This window comes from Plutella xylostella, chromosome 27 (assembly GCF_932276165.1).
Source record: "Plutella xylostella chromosome 27, ilPluXylo3.1, whole genome shotgun sequence".
Lineage (NCBI taxonomy): Eukaryota > Metazoa > Arthropoda > Insecta > Lepidoptera > Plutellidae > Plutella > Plutella xylostella.
In genome coordinates, this window is record NC_064007.1 from 4,068,327 (window position 1) to 4,087,747 (window position 19,421).

At 39.5% G+C, this 19,421-nt stretch overlaps 1 protein-coding gene across 2 annotated transcripts; it reads right to left on the reverse strand.

Annotated features, from left to right (window-relative positions):
- Nucleotides 1-360: 360 nt before the first annotated feature.
- On the reverse strand, nt 361-18,329 carry LOC105381190. 2 transcript variants are annotated; one of them, XM_038110267.2, is made up of 19 exons: nt 18,088-18,329; nt 14,754-14,868; nt 13,692-13,766; nt 11,301-11,414; nt 10,757-10,906; nt 9,981-10,067; nt 9,394-9,495; nt 8,819-8,906; nt 8,301-8,408; nt 7,605-7,664; nt 7,397-7,466; nt 6,844-7,091; nt 5,705-6,340; nt 5,051-5,400; nt 3,201-3,313; nt 2,290-2,418; nt 1,676-1,764; nt 968-1,245; nt 361-692 (listed from the first exon to the last, which is right to left on the reverse strand). In XM_038110267.2, exons 2-19 carry the CDS (start codon nt 14,784-14,786, stop codon nt 555-557), a joined length of 2,868 nt encoding a protein of 955 aa, XP_037966195.2. In that variant the 5' UTR covers nt 14,787-14,868; nt 18,088-18,329; the 3' UTR covers nt 361-554. The 2 variants fall into 2 exon arrangements, with proteins under 2 accessions (XP_037966195.2, XP_048486850.1); XM_048630893.1 differs by lacking the exon at nt 8,819-8,906 and having other exon boundaries at nt 9,306-9,495; nt 18,088-18,328.
- Nucleotides 18,330-19,421: the final 1,092 nt, after the last annotated feature.

Sequence of the window (19,421 nt, forward strand, 5' to 3'; positions counted from 1 at the left end):
TTTTTGCCTTTTAATTTTTGTTCCAATAAATGTCTCAGTCATAAAAGGTACAAATTGCAATCAAGATAAAATGGCATATTTATTATCTGGTTTTAAAATATATAAAAAAGGATATGATTTGCTAATAATGTAAATATAACGTTTATATGCTATCAATATAATGTAGAATAGAACAGTTTTAAACGACGCCATCGCGAGAAAATAAGGCAAGCGAAGGCGCCTAAAGTTAAAGCTACGGACATTTTTACCTGTCTATCTCTCTGCCAAAAAAAAAGATTATAATCGAGTTATAATCTCATCTTTAGTTACAAACACGAGACAGACAAAAAAACGTCCGTTAAAAAAAGAAAAACAACGAAATCAGATAAATAAAACGAATATGTTAATTTATTTTACAAAATCCTTTGTTATCATATTTCTCTCGTTAAAATATCCTCTCTTAATACAAAGATTTATCGATCACATCACCAACGGGAAAGAAGGGAACAATAGTGTTTTTTTGAAATAGAAAATATAATGTTTCGCGTGGGGGCGCTACCGCTGGTTGTGGGCGGTTACTTGGCGTCGATGCACTCGGCAGGGTGAGGCTGGGCGGGCGGCGCGAAGCCGGGCGGCAGCGGCACCCGCCCGCCCCACAGCTGCTTGTGTCCGCCCGCCCACAGCCCGCCCGCGCCGGAGTTGTTGCCGCTCATCTGAAACACAACATAAGTCCACGTTAGACATCACTACATAGTATAAAGCAAAGTCTTGAAATGATTGTAATATACGATCGTTTTCTCCAAGTATGGTATGGTATTGACGCTATGCAAATTTTTACATAAAAGCAAAGATAACAACGCACAAATACTTCATTTACCAATAACAAGACTAGATTTGCCAAGTACCTATAATTTCTGTTCCAAGTATTTTACAGGTTTTCATAGACAATTCATGCTTAAGTACGTATTTGTCTATATAAAGAACTTACTTTGTTAGCGTGCAACTGTTGAACACTGAGGTGGTTGAAGCGAGCGAACAACTCTTGCTGCTGGCTCATTTGGCTCTGATTGTGATTCATCTGGCTCTGGCTATGGGCCTGGCTGGCCATGTGGTTCTGAGGCATGTGGTTCATCTGGCTGTGGCTCTGGCTAGCCATGTGGTTCTGAGGCATGTGGCTCTGGCTCTGGCTCTTGGCGAAGTTGACGGAGGTGGACATTATCGCGGGGTCCATTTGCGTCCAGTCGGTCATTGAGCTGCCGTTTAGACCTGAAGAAAAAGAGATACATTTAAAAATATAATTTATTGGAATATTTAAGTTGCTAACTGATTGAGGCTTCATTAGAGCTAGCTTTACCGGGAGCTAGTTGGATGCACCTGAACAGCTAGTGCCAGAGTAGAGTGGCGAGACAGTATCCTCGCCCGAGCACTCGTTCATTCTCTCACCGATCATTGGCCGAGGATACTGTCACACCACTTTACTCGGTAGTTGTAATCAGGGGTATAAGCCAGGGGTTAGAAAAGGCCTATAGGCCGGTTGACAAGCACAGAGAAAATAGAACTTTGATCTTTGCATATAAGCTCACACTCGCCTGCTGAGCGAGCGTGAGGGCACTATTACTGTGACATAGACAGACACAAATAAAAAAGGGCAATGATCGTTTTTCGCTATGCTTATCGGCCGTGCTTTAGTTTGTACCTGCGGGCGGCTGGTGCGGGCGCGGGAAGCCCACGTGGCTGAACCCGGGCGGCGGCAGGCGCGAGCGACGAACGAGATCCATACTGTCTCTGTGAATGCAACATGTTACAGATTAATATAACAACTGGACACAGACTCATCAAATAGGTACCTATTCGCTCTCAAAAGACATCAATCATCATACAATTACAGAACAAAAACAAAAAAGAGAAATAATTGTAGAGTGTATTGCGCCAACAAAATGACTTTATACCTTGTTTCACGGGGAAAGACATCTGACAGAACCCTTATTACATTCGAATAAGGGTAGTTTTAGTTTGTATCAGATGACTTTCCCCGTGAAATGGAATATAGTTGCAAGATTTTTTTACAGTACCAATATTAGTGGCAGTGAGTTGGTCTCATTTGTCGAAGAACCGGTAACCGATGGGTTAGATGTGTTTTGGAGTAGAGACCCCGACTAGGTAGGACGCTCTCCGGCTCTTGCAAAATGTAGCTGGTAAAGACTGAATGCGGAAATCTATAGATTACATCCGGTGGCGTGCGTTGGGAGAGGCCTATGTCCAGCAGTGGACCGCTATAGGTTGAAGAAGAAGAAGTAGTAATGTACGTACCCGCCACTGACGCTGCCCTGCATCATCTCGGTCTCCATCATCTCGGCGAGCGCCTTCTGCGTCTCCTTGAACGGGTCGAAGTCGAGGTCGTCGTCCGCGTCGCCCGCCGCGCGCCCGCCGCCGCCCATCCTGCAACGCAACGCAACAAACATAATATTAAACAACCATCATCATCATCGATGTGGGTTGACTGGTAGAAAATGGTTTTAGCATTAAGTCCACCCTTTGTATACTAATTATTTATATATTTAAAAAATCATCGTCAACATCATAATCAGCGAGTAATCTCCCACTCCTGGACTCCACTACAAAAGAACGTCATAAAGGTGGTTTTCCACCAGCGAGGCGAGACGAATATTGAATTGAATTTTGTATAGAAAACTGTAGAATTCCTCTCAAAACTCTGTCCTTGGCCTCATCTGTCTGCCAAGACATGGGGAGCATAAACGTAACCAACAAACGTAAATAAGGCTATAACCAACGATGATACAAAACACGCTTTTTGAATCGTACTCTAATAGGCAAAGACCCCAGTAACTTCCAAATCATGATACCATTTTACAGTAGAAGAACCTAAACCAATATACTCATGAAACTTATTTATATCCTAATCATCAGCTAGCAATAGTCCACTACGGGATATAACGTACAGATTTCGTATTGTTTATCCGCTGTTATCTTTAAGACTCCGCTTCTGAACTACGACGTACGAAATCCCACTGTTTGTGATTTATAAAGTTTATAATTCCGATGTTTGTTCGAAAGTACTGAGTTTAGAAGTATGAAACTTTGCTGTATGATGTATATGTTTGTGAGGCATGTATATGTAAGCGTCAGTTCAAAAGTATACTGAAATGTATGAAACAGCTGTTTTTTGCATCTGTGAACTTCCTATCGGTAGGTTACTGCACCTCTTGTGCTGCTCGGGCGCGGGGTGGCGCGCGCGCAGCTGCCGCATCTGCTGCGCCTTGTGGAAGTCCGTGAAGAACTTGTCCATGTTCTCCGCCAGGTAGCGCCCTTCCGACTGCAAGTAAATTCCAACATCTATGTTAAAATTGAGGGGTAATATGTAATATTTGAACGTTACGGATAAGCACAATAAGGACTGTGATATGCACAATAAGGATTGTACGGTCAGCTTAAGTAGCTACACATTTTGGTACCTTGTCTAACTAAGCAAACTCAGAATTTTTGAATGATTGAATAAACGGTTGGTAAGTTTGACAAGGTACAAAAAAGAATGAGAATACATAGTAGCTACTTATAAAGCTGACTGTGCCTCACCGTAATGCTACATTATCGCTGAGTAACATAGGACACTTCAAATAATTCAGGAACTGAGCAAATTATGATTTTTTGAATGATTGGAAAAACGGTTGGTAAGTGTGACAGGGTATAAAAGTGAATGCGTAGTAGCTACTTATAGCTGATTGTACCTCACGGTTATAATGCTACATTATCGCTGAGTAACAAGGGCACTTCCAATTCAGGAATTTTTGCAGAAAAAAAACTCAAATATTATCAATAAATCGAGTCAACGTGAAAGTTTACCTTTGCGTTGTATGTAACCGGATGGACTACATTGTTTAGACCAGCTATACTCAAACTGCGGCCCGCGGGCCGCATGTGGCTCGCCTGGCCTTTCTCAGTGGCCCGCGTGCCATGAGAGATAATAGAGAATATACATTCTGTGTAAAAAGTATCGGGATTATATCCATAAAACAAAAAATGATTGTATTCATCCAAATTTATTTTATCACTAACAATTATTATCCAATCATCACAACTTTTTTTTAAACGCTGTTTCCAGAGTTGTGTTTAGTACTCGTGGCGAATTTTCTTTTTTCGTCTATCGATTGTTAGTCAGAGTCATGTTGACTGTTTTCTATGACTATCGTGGTGTTGTGCACTCGGAATTCTTGCCATAAAGTCAAACGGTAGAAAAATAATTTTATTTGCGGGTTATGTAGAATTTAGTACAGCAAATTCGAAGAAGAAGGCCTGTGGCTGAAGGCATTTGTGGAAAAAAAAATCGAGAAAAGATTTTGCACTGCGATATCGCGCCTTTCGCACAAGGATCATCTTTGTCAATGAATTTTTGAGCAAACACTCAAAAAATACCATCGACCATCCACCATATTAACCAGATATGGCTGCAGCTCACGGCTCTAGCTCTAAAAAAGAAGCTAGAGCCGTGAATTACTACTTCGAGGCACTGTTTTCAATCGATAGAAGACAGTAAGGAAAAATCGCCGCGACTATTAAACACAACTCTGAAAACAGCGTTTAAAAAAATGTTGTGGTGATTGGATAATTCGTTGGCGTATGTGTATCGTTTCTGAAGGAGCAAGTTTTGAAGGTGAAAAAATAGATTTGGATATTCATCCAAATTTATTTTATTACCTTCAAAATTTTGGATATTCATCCAAATTTATTTTATTACCTTCAAAATTTTGGATATTCATACAAATTTATTTTATTATCTTCAAAATTTGCCGCACTCCCACATTTTTTGTTTTTGTTTTATTGGTCTAATCCCGATACTTTTTACACATAGTAGTATATGCATGTGTTTTTTATTATTATTCGATAGTTTACATCGCTTTATAATAGTTCAAAAAAAATTGCTTGCGGCCCGCGACACTATGACTTGAACGTGTTTGTGGCCCTTTTATAAAAAAGGTTGAGTACCAATGGTTTAGACGATATTCGACCCGTTACTAAATGTATAAAACCTAACTTATAAGTATAATAAACTCACCGATCCGTGAGGTCCATCGAAGCCGTTCGCCATCGCGTTCTGATGCATCTGTTGTTGATTCTGTAGCAACTGTTGATTGTGCATCAAAAACGGCGCCATGCCACTTCCGCCCATCGCCATACTGTTCATATTGTTCATATTCATCGCACTAGCGCCTAAAGAGTTCATATTATTCGCTGCCATGTGGTTTGAGCCCATACTGTTACCGGATAGGGGGTTTGAGGGGAGGTTTATGGAGTTAGCGGCTAAAGGATTTGAGGACATTGAGTTAGCGGATAAGGAGTTGGTTAACGAATTGTCTACACGCATACCGAATGGAAGCATATTGTGATTGGGATGATAATTAGCACCTGCAACAAGAGAAAATGATTCTGTTATAGTAATTTTGTATATAATTTATATAAAATCGTAAATACACATTTATCTGTATAACGAAAATAAGTTTAAACAATGTTTACACAGTATTTGAGGTCAATTTGTTACTTTCTATTTTACAGTCAAAGTTGTTATACCTAGCAGATTGTAGTAAGATCAATATTTTCAGCAACACATATTTACTACACATGTACGAAGTCAGTCTGTTCAAGACGTAGGTCTATTTTGAGATGATACTAATTTATAATAATACTAAACTATAGTTTATAAACAACTCACCTAATAAATCACTAGCGGAGTCGAGAGCTATACTGGCGGCCGGCATGTAGTGCTTCTGCTCCATCATGGCATGTTGCCGCGCCATCATCTCTCTCTCTCTCTCCCGCAGCATTTGTTCTCTCCTCTCCCTCATCAGCATCTCTTTCTGCTCCATTTGACTAATCTGCCTATCATTGGCTAGGTACACTGAATCTCTATCTAACAAGAACCCGTTAACCATTGGCTGTTTATAGTGGGTGTTGTCGACTAATCCGGCCATCATTTCTCTGTGCCTCTGCATGATTAGGGCTTCGTTGTTGGCGTCGTTTAGGAGGTTATGCGTGTCGTCTTCTAACAGGCTGTGTGAATCGCTGTTGTCTAACAAATCGTGGTTTTCTAGAAGGCTGTGGCGGTCTGATTCTAGTTCGTCGAGTTCGTTGGTTAGGTAGTTTTGTTGCGTTTCTGTTTCGAAGACGGAGCTGTGTGTGGGGGGCGCGGGGGCGGGTGTGGGGGCGGCGCGCGGGGGGGTCTGTTTGTGGGAGTGTTTGCTCTTCTTGTCTTTGCTGCGTTTGCTCTCGTTGTGCTTGGGCGGCGGCGGCACGGGGGACTGCTCCGGGGGGCTGCGGGATTCTGGCGTGCCGGGCTCGAGGGAGGAAGCTGGAATAGGGAATGTTTATAATTAGTATCAAGTGATACTTTCTTGGATTGAGGGTTGAATCTACATACTAGACTTATAGCATGTATATTTAGGTTGAAGTAGTCTGATAACAGTATTGTGTTCATAATACGTATCAGGTTATGCAAAAGTTCCCTTGTTCCATCCGGTGCAGGCACTTATGCCTTTACAGAGTATAAAATAAATATAACATGTGTAGGACTTAAATTTGGTTCTATTATAGCGCTACCAATTGGCCCAAATAGCTGCACATATTAAAAGTGGCCGCTGTGAATAACAAAACAACACAAAATCATTAAATACATCATGACCTTTAGACCATTTCTAAACTCTCTCTTCTATCTAAAAGCTGTCTGTTAGAGGTTAGAGATTGCTATATGATAAATGCCTTTGTGTTTTTTATTATTTCTAAGTAAGTATATTTTTGTTGTTTTCAATAGTTTTAGGTGCAAACAAATAAAATGGAATTCCTCAACCCATCTACCTGTAGGTATATTCTTGGGGCTGCTCTGTACAGGCGTATCCGCCGCGGGGGGTGAGCTGCAGAGGCTCGGCCACGCGTCCTTGCCACTTCCACTGCTGGAGCTGCTGCTGCTGCCGCTGCCGTTGCTGCTGCCGCTGCCGTTGCTGCTGCCGCTGCTGTTGCCGTTGCTATTGCTACTGCCGTTAGAACTGCCGTTGGAACTGGCACTGCTACTCCCACTGCCGCCGTTCATACTGTCCTTTTTCGATCTGGAATGTGGTAGAGGTTAGAGTTACAGATGATTTAAGGAGTGCAGAAATTTATACTTTTTTCAAATAAAGAAGTTTAATATGTCTGTGTGAATGTATTTATTTAAGCAGACGGCGACGAGCAAAGCGACGTTTAACAAATCTATCCATAAGTTAACAAGAAGACCTAGTTATAAATTAATGAAAATCTGTTACTCATAGTTTTATTAGTATCGGACTAAATTAAAGTTCATTGCATTGCATTGCATTTGGGTTTTTCTAGGTAAATTTTAGTTTTAGATAAATAGTGGTAGTTTTGCACTCACCTAGATGAACTAACTACATTAATATGTGATGATGTGACCACTGTCGTAGGTATGAAGTTCGATTGGGTTCCTGAAACAAAGATATATACACAAATTAATTACATACTTTTATTTGGATTTATCTATTGCAAAAATTATTAATATAGAAGAATAGAAGGCTGATAATGATGATGAACAATATAAATTTTAAATAATTATGGGAACTCACCATCCTTAACATTATTATTATTATTGGCACTGCCCTTTTCTCCATTCGTACTAGAGTTACCTGTAAAAATAAAAAAACACATAATTAATACATTGCAATACTATATCAGTGATAAATTTACATCGGTTGTAGAATCTCAGTCAATCGTTGAAATTGGTTATACTATGAGTATAAGAAAAATGGACAAGGAAGCTACCTCAGTTGAATAATATTATCCGTTATCACTGTCCACTTCAAAAGTAAGTAAGCCGAAAGGTGGTTAGTCAGGTTGTCATTCTAAACAACTATAATACTACACCGCTTCTCGAACGGTGAAAAAACTCGAGGTCCTGCTTAGTAAATGATTGAATGAACTCATGACTCACTGGTGACGTCCCTGGTCTTCTCGTCGAGCTGGCTGTGCAGCTTGCACCCGTACAGTTGCACACCCCTCCTTACTGAACGAGTGAATGAACGATTGAATGAAGGACTCACTGGTGACGTCCCTGGTCTTCTCGTCGAGCTGGCTGTGCAGCTTGCGCTCCCACCCCTCCTTAGTGAACGAGTGAATGAACGAACGACTGAGTGAATTAACTCATGACTTAGGTACTGGTGCCGTAACTGCTCTTCTCTTGCGTGTCGCTCGTACACCCCTACTTAGTAAATAAGTGAGTGAATGAATGAACAAGCGAGTGAATGAATGAATGAACGACTCACTGGTGCCGTCCCTGGTCTTCTCGTCGAGCTGGCTGTGCAGCTTGCGCTCGTACACCTGGTGCAGCCCGGCGTGCATCTCTTCCTTCGTGAACGACGCCTTGGGGTCACCTGCGGAGGGAAATGAAGGTTACATTTTAGTTTGACGTTAAAAGACGAAAGCCTTGTTGTGGCGTATAGTCGTCGAGAGATTGAGGTAGGACTTTATTTGTCGATAAAGATAGTCGATACCGATACTGCCTATACAAGGTATGTGAGGGTGGCATTGGGTCCATCAGTGAAAGCGTAAAACAATCAATGAGTAAAACCGAGGGCGTCACGCGGTCCTGTCCTCAGAAACTACATAGGTTTCTAACCAACTCAGCCCTTGTTTGATATCATAGGGTCGCGCATTAAACGATTTATCTATATCGATAAATATATCGGTGCGCCACGCCATCCTGCCCTCACTTCTTAGCTACTTAGCCTTACTAGTTACTAGTAGACTGTATAGCTACTCTAAAACGCCCTCATCCGCTCACCGAGGTCGTGCAGGTACATGCAGTCGGGCTTCGGGCAGGGCTGGTTCTTCATGAAGTGGGCGCAGTACTTGGTGGTCCCCAGCGAGCCCTTCAGCACGCGCCCGCCCAGCGCCACGTCGCCCCCGGCGCCGCACAGAGCGCCCGTTCACGACCGAGATGAAGCTACTGTATCGCGATTCGACATACATACGGACCAAGATGTCGCTACAATATTGCGATTCGGCATAAATACGGAGCAAGATATAACTACAACATCGTGATTCGCCATAAATACGAGGCTATGATAGGGTCGCGCATTAAACGAGTTTATCTACGTCGGTAACGGACCCGTGCAGCGGGCCTAAATCACCCATATTTCTGCTACATTCGTATTAAAACACCCATATTTCGTTTTCATGTGTCTTAAAACACCCATATTTCTCCTACATTCCTCCTAAAACACCCATATCTCTGCTACACTCGTCCTAAAACGCCCATATCCCCTCACCGAGGTCGTGCAGGTACATGCAGTCGGGCTTCGGGCAGGGCTGGTTCTTCATGAAGTGGGCGCAGTACTTGGTGGTCCCCAGCGAGCCCTTCAGCACGCGTCCGTCCAGCGCCACGTTGTTGACGCCCTGGATCGCTCGTAAAGCGTCCGCAGAGGAGACGTACGTCACGTACGCTGACGCTGACGGACCCTAGGGGAGAAGGAAAATTTATAAGCATACGGGTACAAAAATAATAAAGAAAATGCTTGGATAATACAGAAAATGCTTGGATCTTCATGGAATCTTAGCAATAGCAACATAGAGGCTTGCTGCTCCAGTTTATTCGGGAGCTAGGCTGGCTTAGCTGAAATAAAGGGGATATGTACAAAGGTTCCACTCGAGAGTGCCACGTACAGGAGCTTCGCCCCCTCTCAGAATAGAATAGATAGATGATTGGAATTTGCCAGGTGCTTTTGGCAGTTATTTAACGGAATTCCGAAATTATACAAAATAAATGTGTCTTAAATGAGTTATTTCCAATTTTAGCTTATTTAAAAGGCACTTAATGCTATAAGAACAATAACTTAGACTGGATAATATGGCTATAATGTGTAGAATGGCCAATAATCTAGGTTCGAGACTAAAGATGTGATACTGTAATAATGGGTGATGAAGAGAAAGAAGAAACAAGTTACCTGTGAGCCTGCATACGTCGTACTTTGGTTTATGACTACTTTGTGAATTTTGCCATATTTGCCAAAATACTCCTGACGTTTTAGAATCTGAAAGGAAAAATATTCATAAGTCACATGTCAGGAAACCACAAAAACTTCATACTGAACAAAAAATATTTGACTTCGACTTCTACCACAGTGAAAACTATCGCGAAAAGATAAGCCAGGTGAAAGTTACGGCTCTACGTCAGTCACACTAAGCTCTACAGTCACGCCGGACTCTACACAGTCACACTAGGCTCTCCATCGGGCCCACCACGAACACGAGGTTGTTCTGCCCTCCCTCCCACTAGGCTCTACACACTCTCCATCGGGCTCTACACTCACCGCGGGGTCGGCGAGGCGCACGGGCAGCCCCACCCCTCACCCCCACTCGGTAGTACTACTCTCACTCCCACCGGGCTCTACAGTAGGCTCTACCCTCCGTCAGGCTCTCACCTCGGGGTCGGCGAGGCGCACGGGCAGCTCCACCACGAACAAGAGGTTGTTCTGCCAACTGGGCTCTACACACTCCACTAGGCTCTACACACTCCATCAGGCTCTCCACTCACCTCGGGGTCGGCGAGGCGCACGGGCAGCCCCACCCCTCATTCCTACTCAGTTGTTCTGCCCTCACTCCCACTAGGCTCTACACACTCCACTAGTCTCTAGACTCACCTCGGGGTCGGCGAGGCGCACGGAAAGCCCCACCCCTCACTCCACTGGGCTCTACACACTCCACTAGTCTCTCCACTCACCTCGGGGTCGGCGAGGCGCACGGGCAGCCCCACCACGAACACGAGGTTGTTCTGCACGACGCGCACGTTGGCCAGCGCGCGCCGCGACTCCAGCGTCTTGTTGCGCCGCTTCTGCTCGCGCGCCTTCTTCTCCGTCTTTATGGCGGCAACCTGGGGAAGGAGATGGGGTTAGAGGTGGAGGAAATTTGGTTATGTTTCCTTCTGGATGTGACGTTTCTTATTTGAAAGTGGTAGTGGTGTTGGGCTGGGCACTATGGAACTACTATAGGGGTTGACGAATGATACGAGGGATAGAGGTACAGGATGATTAAGGGATTAAATACAGTGTTACAAATCAAGGAAGAGGCGTATGTTCAGCCCGTCTGATGATGTTTAAATGATGATTATTAATGTATTAAATACTGTTGTGTCCTAAATAAAATAAAATTTAAAAAAGATACTTTTCCTTTCTTTGCTTCCCCTACAGTTGTCTGTTAGCGCTGAACGTTTTTGCACGGCACCGGTGTGGTGGTAGCCTGTTTTGAAGCTATTACAGTATACATACCTGCTCCTGGCTGAGCGGCGTGAAGTCGGCCGGGTCCTCGGGGTACGCCTTGCGGCACGCGGGGCACAGCCCGTTCTCCCCCTCGCGGATGCGGTTCCAGCAGAACCGACATATCTGTCAAACAAGACAACGGTTTAAAACACGCTACAAAAAATTTAAGGAAGTCAACGGTTTAGTTAGAGTATACGCTACCAAAAATCCTAATAAAGATGGTAATTAAATGTAAAATGAAGGGCCAAAGTTAAACAGTAATCGGACGTATGCTCTTATTATTTTAAGGACACTGATTAGCGTCTTGCTTTTGGTCGCATTCCTATTCAACGCACAAATATACGAATACAATACAATAAGGTTTTACCTAACCTGACCATGGGTGAAGCTTTAGATCCTTATATTTTTTTAAATTAAACAATTATTTATAACATAAATAAGATTTATCTTATAGCGCATTCCTATTTCGACCCGTTACCCTTCTAACGCCCGCTGTTGCTGGTATAATTTTATATTATTTTGTTAAGTTAAATAAATAAAAAATTCAGTCACCCAAATTTTTTTCTGGATGAAACTTTTTTTCTTTAACTTCTTTCGCAGTGAGGCTGCGTATCATTCTAACCCCTAAATAGCAATCTTACTACTTTACAATGTTGGTAGTATTTTATTTTACCTACATTGTAAAGTAGGAAAATCCATCTCTAATATTACCTACGGTATAATCGTGCATCGTAACTATTCAACTTAACAGTAGGTACTCATTAATTTTCACTGTAACGAGAGGACGTCACTATACGTACATGAAATGCCATCAGTTGACGTACATAATAGTAAATCGTGATAGTGTTATGCGAGGTATATTGATAGTCAGTTTCCTAAGAAACACTAGAGATTGATTTTAAGTTGAATCAAATTATTAAGGTAGTTTTTTTTATTCATTTATTTCATTCCTTTAAAGCATTTAAGTACTGAAGTGGTAAAAAAAAGAAAAATATTTTAAGTAGGTACAGTTAATAAAAACAAAAAGTGTAGTTTATAAAGGTACCAACAGTTCAACAAACGGTAACTAAATAAATACCGTCTTCAAAAGATGACGCGATCAATGACGACATAAAATCCACACATGCCGACACTGATTCCATTATAATAAATAGTTGATTAATATTCCGACAATGTGTACAATGTAATCAAGGTTAATTTATTCTAGATTCTGCGGGCAAATTGGCACATAGGATCTGTGAACTATAGGTATAGCAGATAGATAGATAGATACTCTTCATTCGTACACCAATAATTAATTTTAAATTTTACATCAGAACTATAGTATAGTAGTTTAGACCTTATCTACACTAGTTCTATATACAGACTACTAGGATTAATAAAATGCTTGTAGCATTAAGTCCACCCTTTGTACACTTATTTTTAAATATGTGCAATAAATAATTATTTTTTATCGGGAATCCTTAGATCAATGGAGAACTATAGTAAAAAAAAGTATATTTGTCTAAGGCAAAATTGTTATTCTTTTTAATAAAATGGATCATAATTCATTGACAAAGCACCCTATGTTATATTTATATGTATTGTCACGTATCATAAATTCATAATCATTGAAGCTATGACTCATCACCTAAGAAACACAAAAGTAAACTTTGTCTTAAGGGTTTGTGCTAAAAATAGTAACAGGATCAAAGACTTCTTACACAGCTGATTTGTAATAATAAAACAAAAGAACGAAACAAATACAATGAACTATTTTTATGACTACTTCTTACCACAACTACTAATCAAGAGGAATAATAGCTATATAGTAGGAAATAATAAGATTGCTATTTAGGAGATAGATATGAAGAAATTTACTTATCAGGTGACCTTGAATCGTATTTTGTAATAGATAAGAGATGGAAAGTTGTAATATTATACATGTTTGTATTGGTGTAACGCGGCCGACCATAATAATAAATAAGGAATAAAAGTGGTGTAGGTACCTGGTTGTCCATATCTGAAAGCTCACAGACTGACTTTATCTATTTGACCAGTTTCTTAATGTCAACGTTATAGTACAGTGGCCTACACAGAAACCAGATCCTTCTTGACATTGCCACTGAGAGGGCCAGGTTTCTTTGCAGCACACTGTACTACTTGTGCGAATTAACTGTGCATCTGGCCAGCAAGAGCCAGGGGTCACGCCGGGTACGCCAAAGCTAGTTAATATGACCTCTGGTTTCAGCCAGCTACACAGTTAATACACACGAGTAGTACAATATCCCATTCTACGGAGAAAGACATCTGATACAAACAAAACCAAACCTTATTCGAATGTAATGAGGGTTGTGTCAGATGTCTTTCCCCGTGGAATAGGATATAATAGTAATAATAGAAATGAATAATAATACATACTTGGTAGCCACATGTGCACGGGTAGAAGTGAAGGTCGTCCACCTCCAGCGGCTCCATGCACAATGGACATTCCACCTGCAACAAGCAACGCTCTACATCATCAGGGTAGGGAAGGTTCCAATGCCACCCGCTAGATGGCACTGTAACTATAGCGGGCACGGAGAACTTGTAGCGCCGCCCGCTAGATGTCGCTATGCCTGTAGTTTCGTCAATATAATGGCACCCAGATGCGGAAGGGACAACCTGTGCTTTGGTGTACTTGGTGTTTATATCAGATGGGAGGAACTGCATACTAAAATTAAATTATCATGAAACGAATATAAACGTGAGTAGGTACAAATGATAAAAACAAACAAACAACAGATTTATTAAAATGCAAAATTATGCGTATGAAATCAAACATTTCACGCCTATTTATTAGAAAGTCGTTAAAGGCAAACAGCTGTTTACTATTGACTTGTAGCTTGTGTATAATGTATTTTTTCTTACTTGTCTTCAATCTTGGAGTGTTTCTTTATTTTAATTAATTTAAAAACTAAGTTATAAAATAAAACATAATGACAAATGAAATACTTACAAGCAAAAGTGATTGATTTCGTAATTAAACCATTTATTTAGGCCGTAATTTATTTATTTAATAGTATTTTAATTAAAAAGACACACAAGATTGTTTACCTTTTTCGCCAAATAAGAATGAATACAGTACGTCATCCGTCACATTGGGTTATGAGAGTGATGGAACAGAGAGTGCTCCTGTGTACTGCGCACACACTTGGGCACTATAATCTACTCCCGCGCGCATCGCTGATCTATTTTATACTTTGTGGGGATGTAAGAGTCTGCGTCTGGCTCTCTCGAATGGAACCTTTGTGCATATCCCCACGGCCACGGTCTAAACTCCCTTCCTAAACTTGGACCATGGTTGATGAGCGTGAGAACCGGGCGCTTACCCCACTGAGCTAGTTGCCACCGTTTTTAAAAGATCCGTTGATCTATCTGTCAATGATATTAGTCGCCGTGGTCGAAATTCGGTCAGGAGGATATTATTGTTTGTAGAATTACCTGCTCTTCTCCACTCTGATTCAGCACTGACATCCTAGCCCCGGCTGCAGACAACACCTGAGCTCCCAGCGAGTAGATATCAAGTGTGAGCTTACACAGGATAAGCTTGCACTGCCTGGAACAGTGTAGAAAGACAACATTAAAATAAGAATACAAGTATTTTTTAAAGAATAAAAACGAAGAGGGATGTTTTATTAATTGGTAAGCAATTATTTGGAGCAGTTACTTAGTGCTAGAGAAAAAAATTGAATGTATTGAAGAAGCTCCAAAACTAGAGCGATAACAAAAATGCTTCAACCCTATAATAAGCTCCAAAATCCATGGGTGCTATAGGCTACTTTTTATCCCAAAATTCCTTAAGGGATACCCTTTGAAACTAGATACACGGCTCAAAACTAATAATGTATATGCAGAAAGACAAATGGCCATGAGTTAGAGTGTCCCTATTATTGTGAATGTTAACAATAACAACTGGTACAGAAACTACAGAGTACCTGCATTTGCCAATGTCAAAGGTCACTAGGCCAAATATTTTTGTGATGATAAAATCTTCATCATACATTTTATGGACTCAAAAATACACTTTATTGTATGGTACATACTGAATACCTGTTACTTGATTTAGACATCAATTGAAGTTATGCAAGTTCGAAAGGTGTGTACTTGTAACAGACGGTATTTACATAGATTTAGTTAGATAACTGTTAGGTACAGTACTAGTAACAAATATTAAGACTTGGCTGGAAAGCTCACAGTCTCAACCTATCTCTATTGAGCTAGTCTAAGACTAGTATAAGATAAAGGTGTAAAATTTTAAGACCAATACTCAATATACAATATTTGAAAAGTAACTAATACCTACAAATTTTATAAAAGTAAAATTTTAAAGGCCAAGTTTGTTGCATTCAATATGAATAAAAAAACAAGTAAGATTTCCGCATGATCATATTGCAGTTAACAGCTTTCAGTATGTATAATACATATAAAATATATTCTTGTATTTTTCCTTATTGTTGAGTGCAGATAGTTGAATTTCCGATATGTACTAAAAATAAAGGTACTTATATGTACTAAATAAATGTCAACAAACAACCCATGGGCGACTTTTTAAGGACACAAGCTAATACAACTTAAAAACATAATATACATACCTATATGGTAAAAAGTTATAACATATTTTTGAATACTTTAACAGTACTACTTCTTGCCTCTTGCTTCTTGCCAGTTATAACATATTTTTTGAATACTTTAACAGTACTACTTTAAAATGTTTAAATCAGGCTGAGCACTAAACATTTGTATCTAGTTTTTGTCTTGGATAAAGTAAATATTTTTTGCTGCTGACTCTACTATAACTAAGCATTTCCCAGGCTGGATAATCAACCCTATCCAGGTACGTCTTATCTGTCAAAATGTGGTCAGTAACATAGGCACAAAGATAAGTAAATAAAGTTACACAGTACAAGTTACACATAAGAAAAATAAAAACAAACTGTTATCAGCAGCATGTCAAAGTGATAAAATATAGAAACTGATACATTTAAATTAATATGATAAGTATCACTATGATGTGACGTATTGAGCACATAATAATATGTAGGTATGCATGTCTTCAGATTTCTGTGAAGCTTATGGTATTAAAATGATATTAATATTATTTTTTATTGCACTTTGTGCATGTTTACAAAACTATGCCAGCAAATACAATTTTCGATCTTAATAGTGTACTTATTTAATAGAAATGTTTCCACTAGGTATTATGTAAAAAGTTAATAAAATAGAATCATTACAATAGCATACTGTTTGATAAAGGCCTCTACAAGTCTACATCCATTCAGCCACTATTAACAAATAGGTGGTTGATCCTATGGGCCAGAAGGCATCCCGCACTTGCCTGTTCATTGTCTGTTGATGCCAAATCAAACAGTTGTTGGTTCTATATTCACCATGCCATCATCTGTTCTTCAGAGATTCTTAGAAATATTGTACTTATAATATCTAGTTCCCGTGGTGATCCTCCTTATAGAGAGGCTTACATCTAACCGGGGATGTTTGTTGTATTAATAATGATATCAGGTAAATATATCTACTTACTAAACACAGTGATAGTAATGTTTCTAGATTATGTTGTTTGGTCAAGAGCTTGTTAGATAGGTTGTAATATCTGTGGCGGACAGGCATTTATATCCTTTGTGTATGTTTTCTCCAATTAAATTATTAAGTATTATTCTCATTTTCTCCAAGTAAATTTAAAGGAATTACTGGCAGATTTTTCACATTTTTAGAGTTGGTCCCATGATGAAAAAGCTTGGTATGTTGTGGACATTGACCTGACAGCGGCAAGTTCTCTCATATAATTTCACCTTGTATACTAGATTAGTCAGTTATTTTAATAGTTATTGTGTTTTATCACAGAACAGTAGTAAAATGGTTATACACTATAGATAATTTATGGGAACTTAAAGAGAAAGGTATGTGAAAGCAAATTAACAACTAAAATATTTGATGAAACTCATAATCTCTTTTATAAATTACTGTAATTTTGTTTGTACACATTCCATTATGTATTAATGTCTCAATTAAAACTCATAAATTAAAAGAATGATTACAGTTTTATTAATGAAGCAGTTAACAACAACTAGTGGATAAACTTGCTTGAATAGTAGGTCATAAAATTTGTTCTATGGTTTTAAAATGTTAATGAGTGAAATTTCTCAAAATATGAACCTTTTACTAAATATCCTTTCCATCGATTAGCACAATTGATACGGTAAAAAATACAATAGCTTGGGAGAACAATAAGAAAACTTGCTTCATCAATGAAATACATAATTAACCAGCTATGGGAAAAGCCTACAAAATAAATGTTCTGTTTGTGATCTAGATTTCTATATGTTAACATCTATATCGCGTAAACAGAACATAAAGAACTTAACAATAACTTGTGGTGATAAAGGCCCTAACAAATGACTCAACCCTACTTTGACAAGTTCACAATTTGACATTTTACAGTACAAAAAACAAGTCAAGCCTTTCTTATCACCAAACACTACGAATTTTGAAATTAACTTGGATAATCATCGAATTTAATGGTATACAAACCTAAATAAGATGTTTGTGTCGATTATTATGTACTCTTGAAGCTAGACCAGACGTCCGTCAGCTGCCATTCAAAAGAATATGTGGCAAAAGTCAAACTTTCATTTCGTACGAGGACGCACTAAAAATACATCATAAACACTTGAAATACAACCACACAATACTAGGATGCTCTAGATTTGTACATTCATCATCTGATTCCATTTTAGGAGAAATTATCAAAATCGATGTTTACCTTACGTCTTCCCAAATCTTTTCTATTGCAGAAAGGAGACTGCTAACCTTCCGCTTCAGTTGAAGATGAATCCTTTTCAATGCACCTACAATGCGGTTCACGATTCAATTTAACATGAAATGCAAAGCTGAAATAAATACAACTGTCCCGAAGATGTTTCCTGCGAGTTACTATACATTTGTTTTATGAAATGGCCTAATCTTTTTACAAGATTCCGTTCTGTGATTCCATAGACAAATTTGTTAACTTTTTAATTTTGAAATGATTGTAAAAATCACAGACCAATAAACCAAACATGGACCACAGACATGAGAAATTGTCTATACTTTTGGCGTTTTGCCTATAACTTGTTGATGGAAATGGCTATATTATTATATTTAGCAATGTGATATGCTCTTTTAATGTTTTAATATCAATAAAAAAATTATATTTTTATTTTTTCCGTGCACTAAAATATTTTGGAATATTCTGGATTATTGATGTTGGCTCAAAGACGAATAATCTTTGCAACTAAGTGATTCATGTTTTAAAAATGTATTCGTTGAAGCAGTGCCGCCATCTGTACTAAACTTTGCAAAACATTCTCGCGGGTTTTTTTGAAGTTTAGATTTTGAGCTCGCTAAACAAAACAGACCTTTTTATCAGTTTATAAGTTTTTATACTCAAAAAAGTAGAAATCACGGCTTCTGTTTCTTAAATACTAATATTGAGAAATACAGTGCAACCCACGCAACCCATGAGAAATAACGATGCCTTGCACATTTAATATTTTGCATCAATTCTAATACCTACCAACCTCCCTTCAAAATAATTTATAACCCAGATAGGCCTAGATAAATCATGTCGTATTAGCGGAGCATAATAAGTTGAAAGGGCACGTCATGAAAGGGCGTGCGTAGCGTAGGGCGTCCGACGAGACTGCGACGTGGGCGGGGCGTCCCAAGGAGAGCAGTCAAGGACGGCCAACGGCCTCTATCTCACGTTGCGCCGCGGGGACTGGGGGCGGGAGTACGCTGTAGTGTACTATTAACGTGTCACGGATATCAGTTCACGCAAGGCTAATAGTAGATGTGAGGATGTATAGAATATTCATAGATTCCTTTGATTATATTCGTTCATACCCATAGAATAGTCATTGAATAAAAGCAATGCAATTTGAATGAAATGGCTGAATGGTCTATACAATATTTTCTTGAATATAGAGGTCCAGGTATCTGGTCCCTGGGGTGGGCCACGCATTTACCATGATCTTGCCTCAGCCTACCTTGGTTTGTGGATGATTTCCACGTCTTTCATCACTCGTATAATTCCCAAAATTAACACCCTGGCGTATG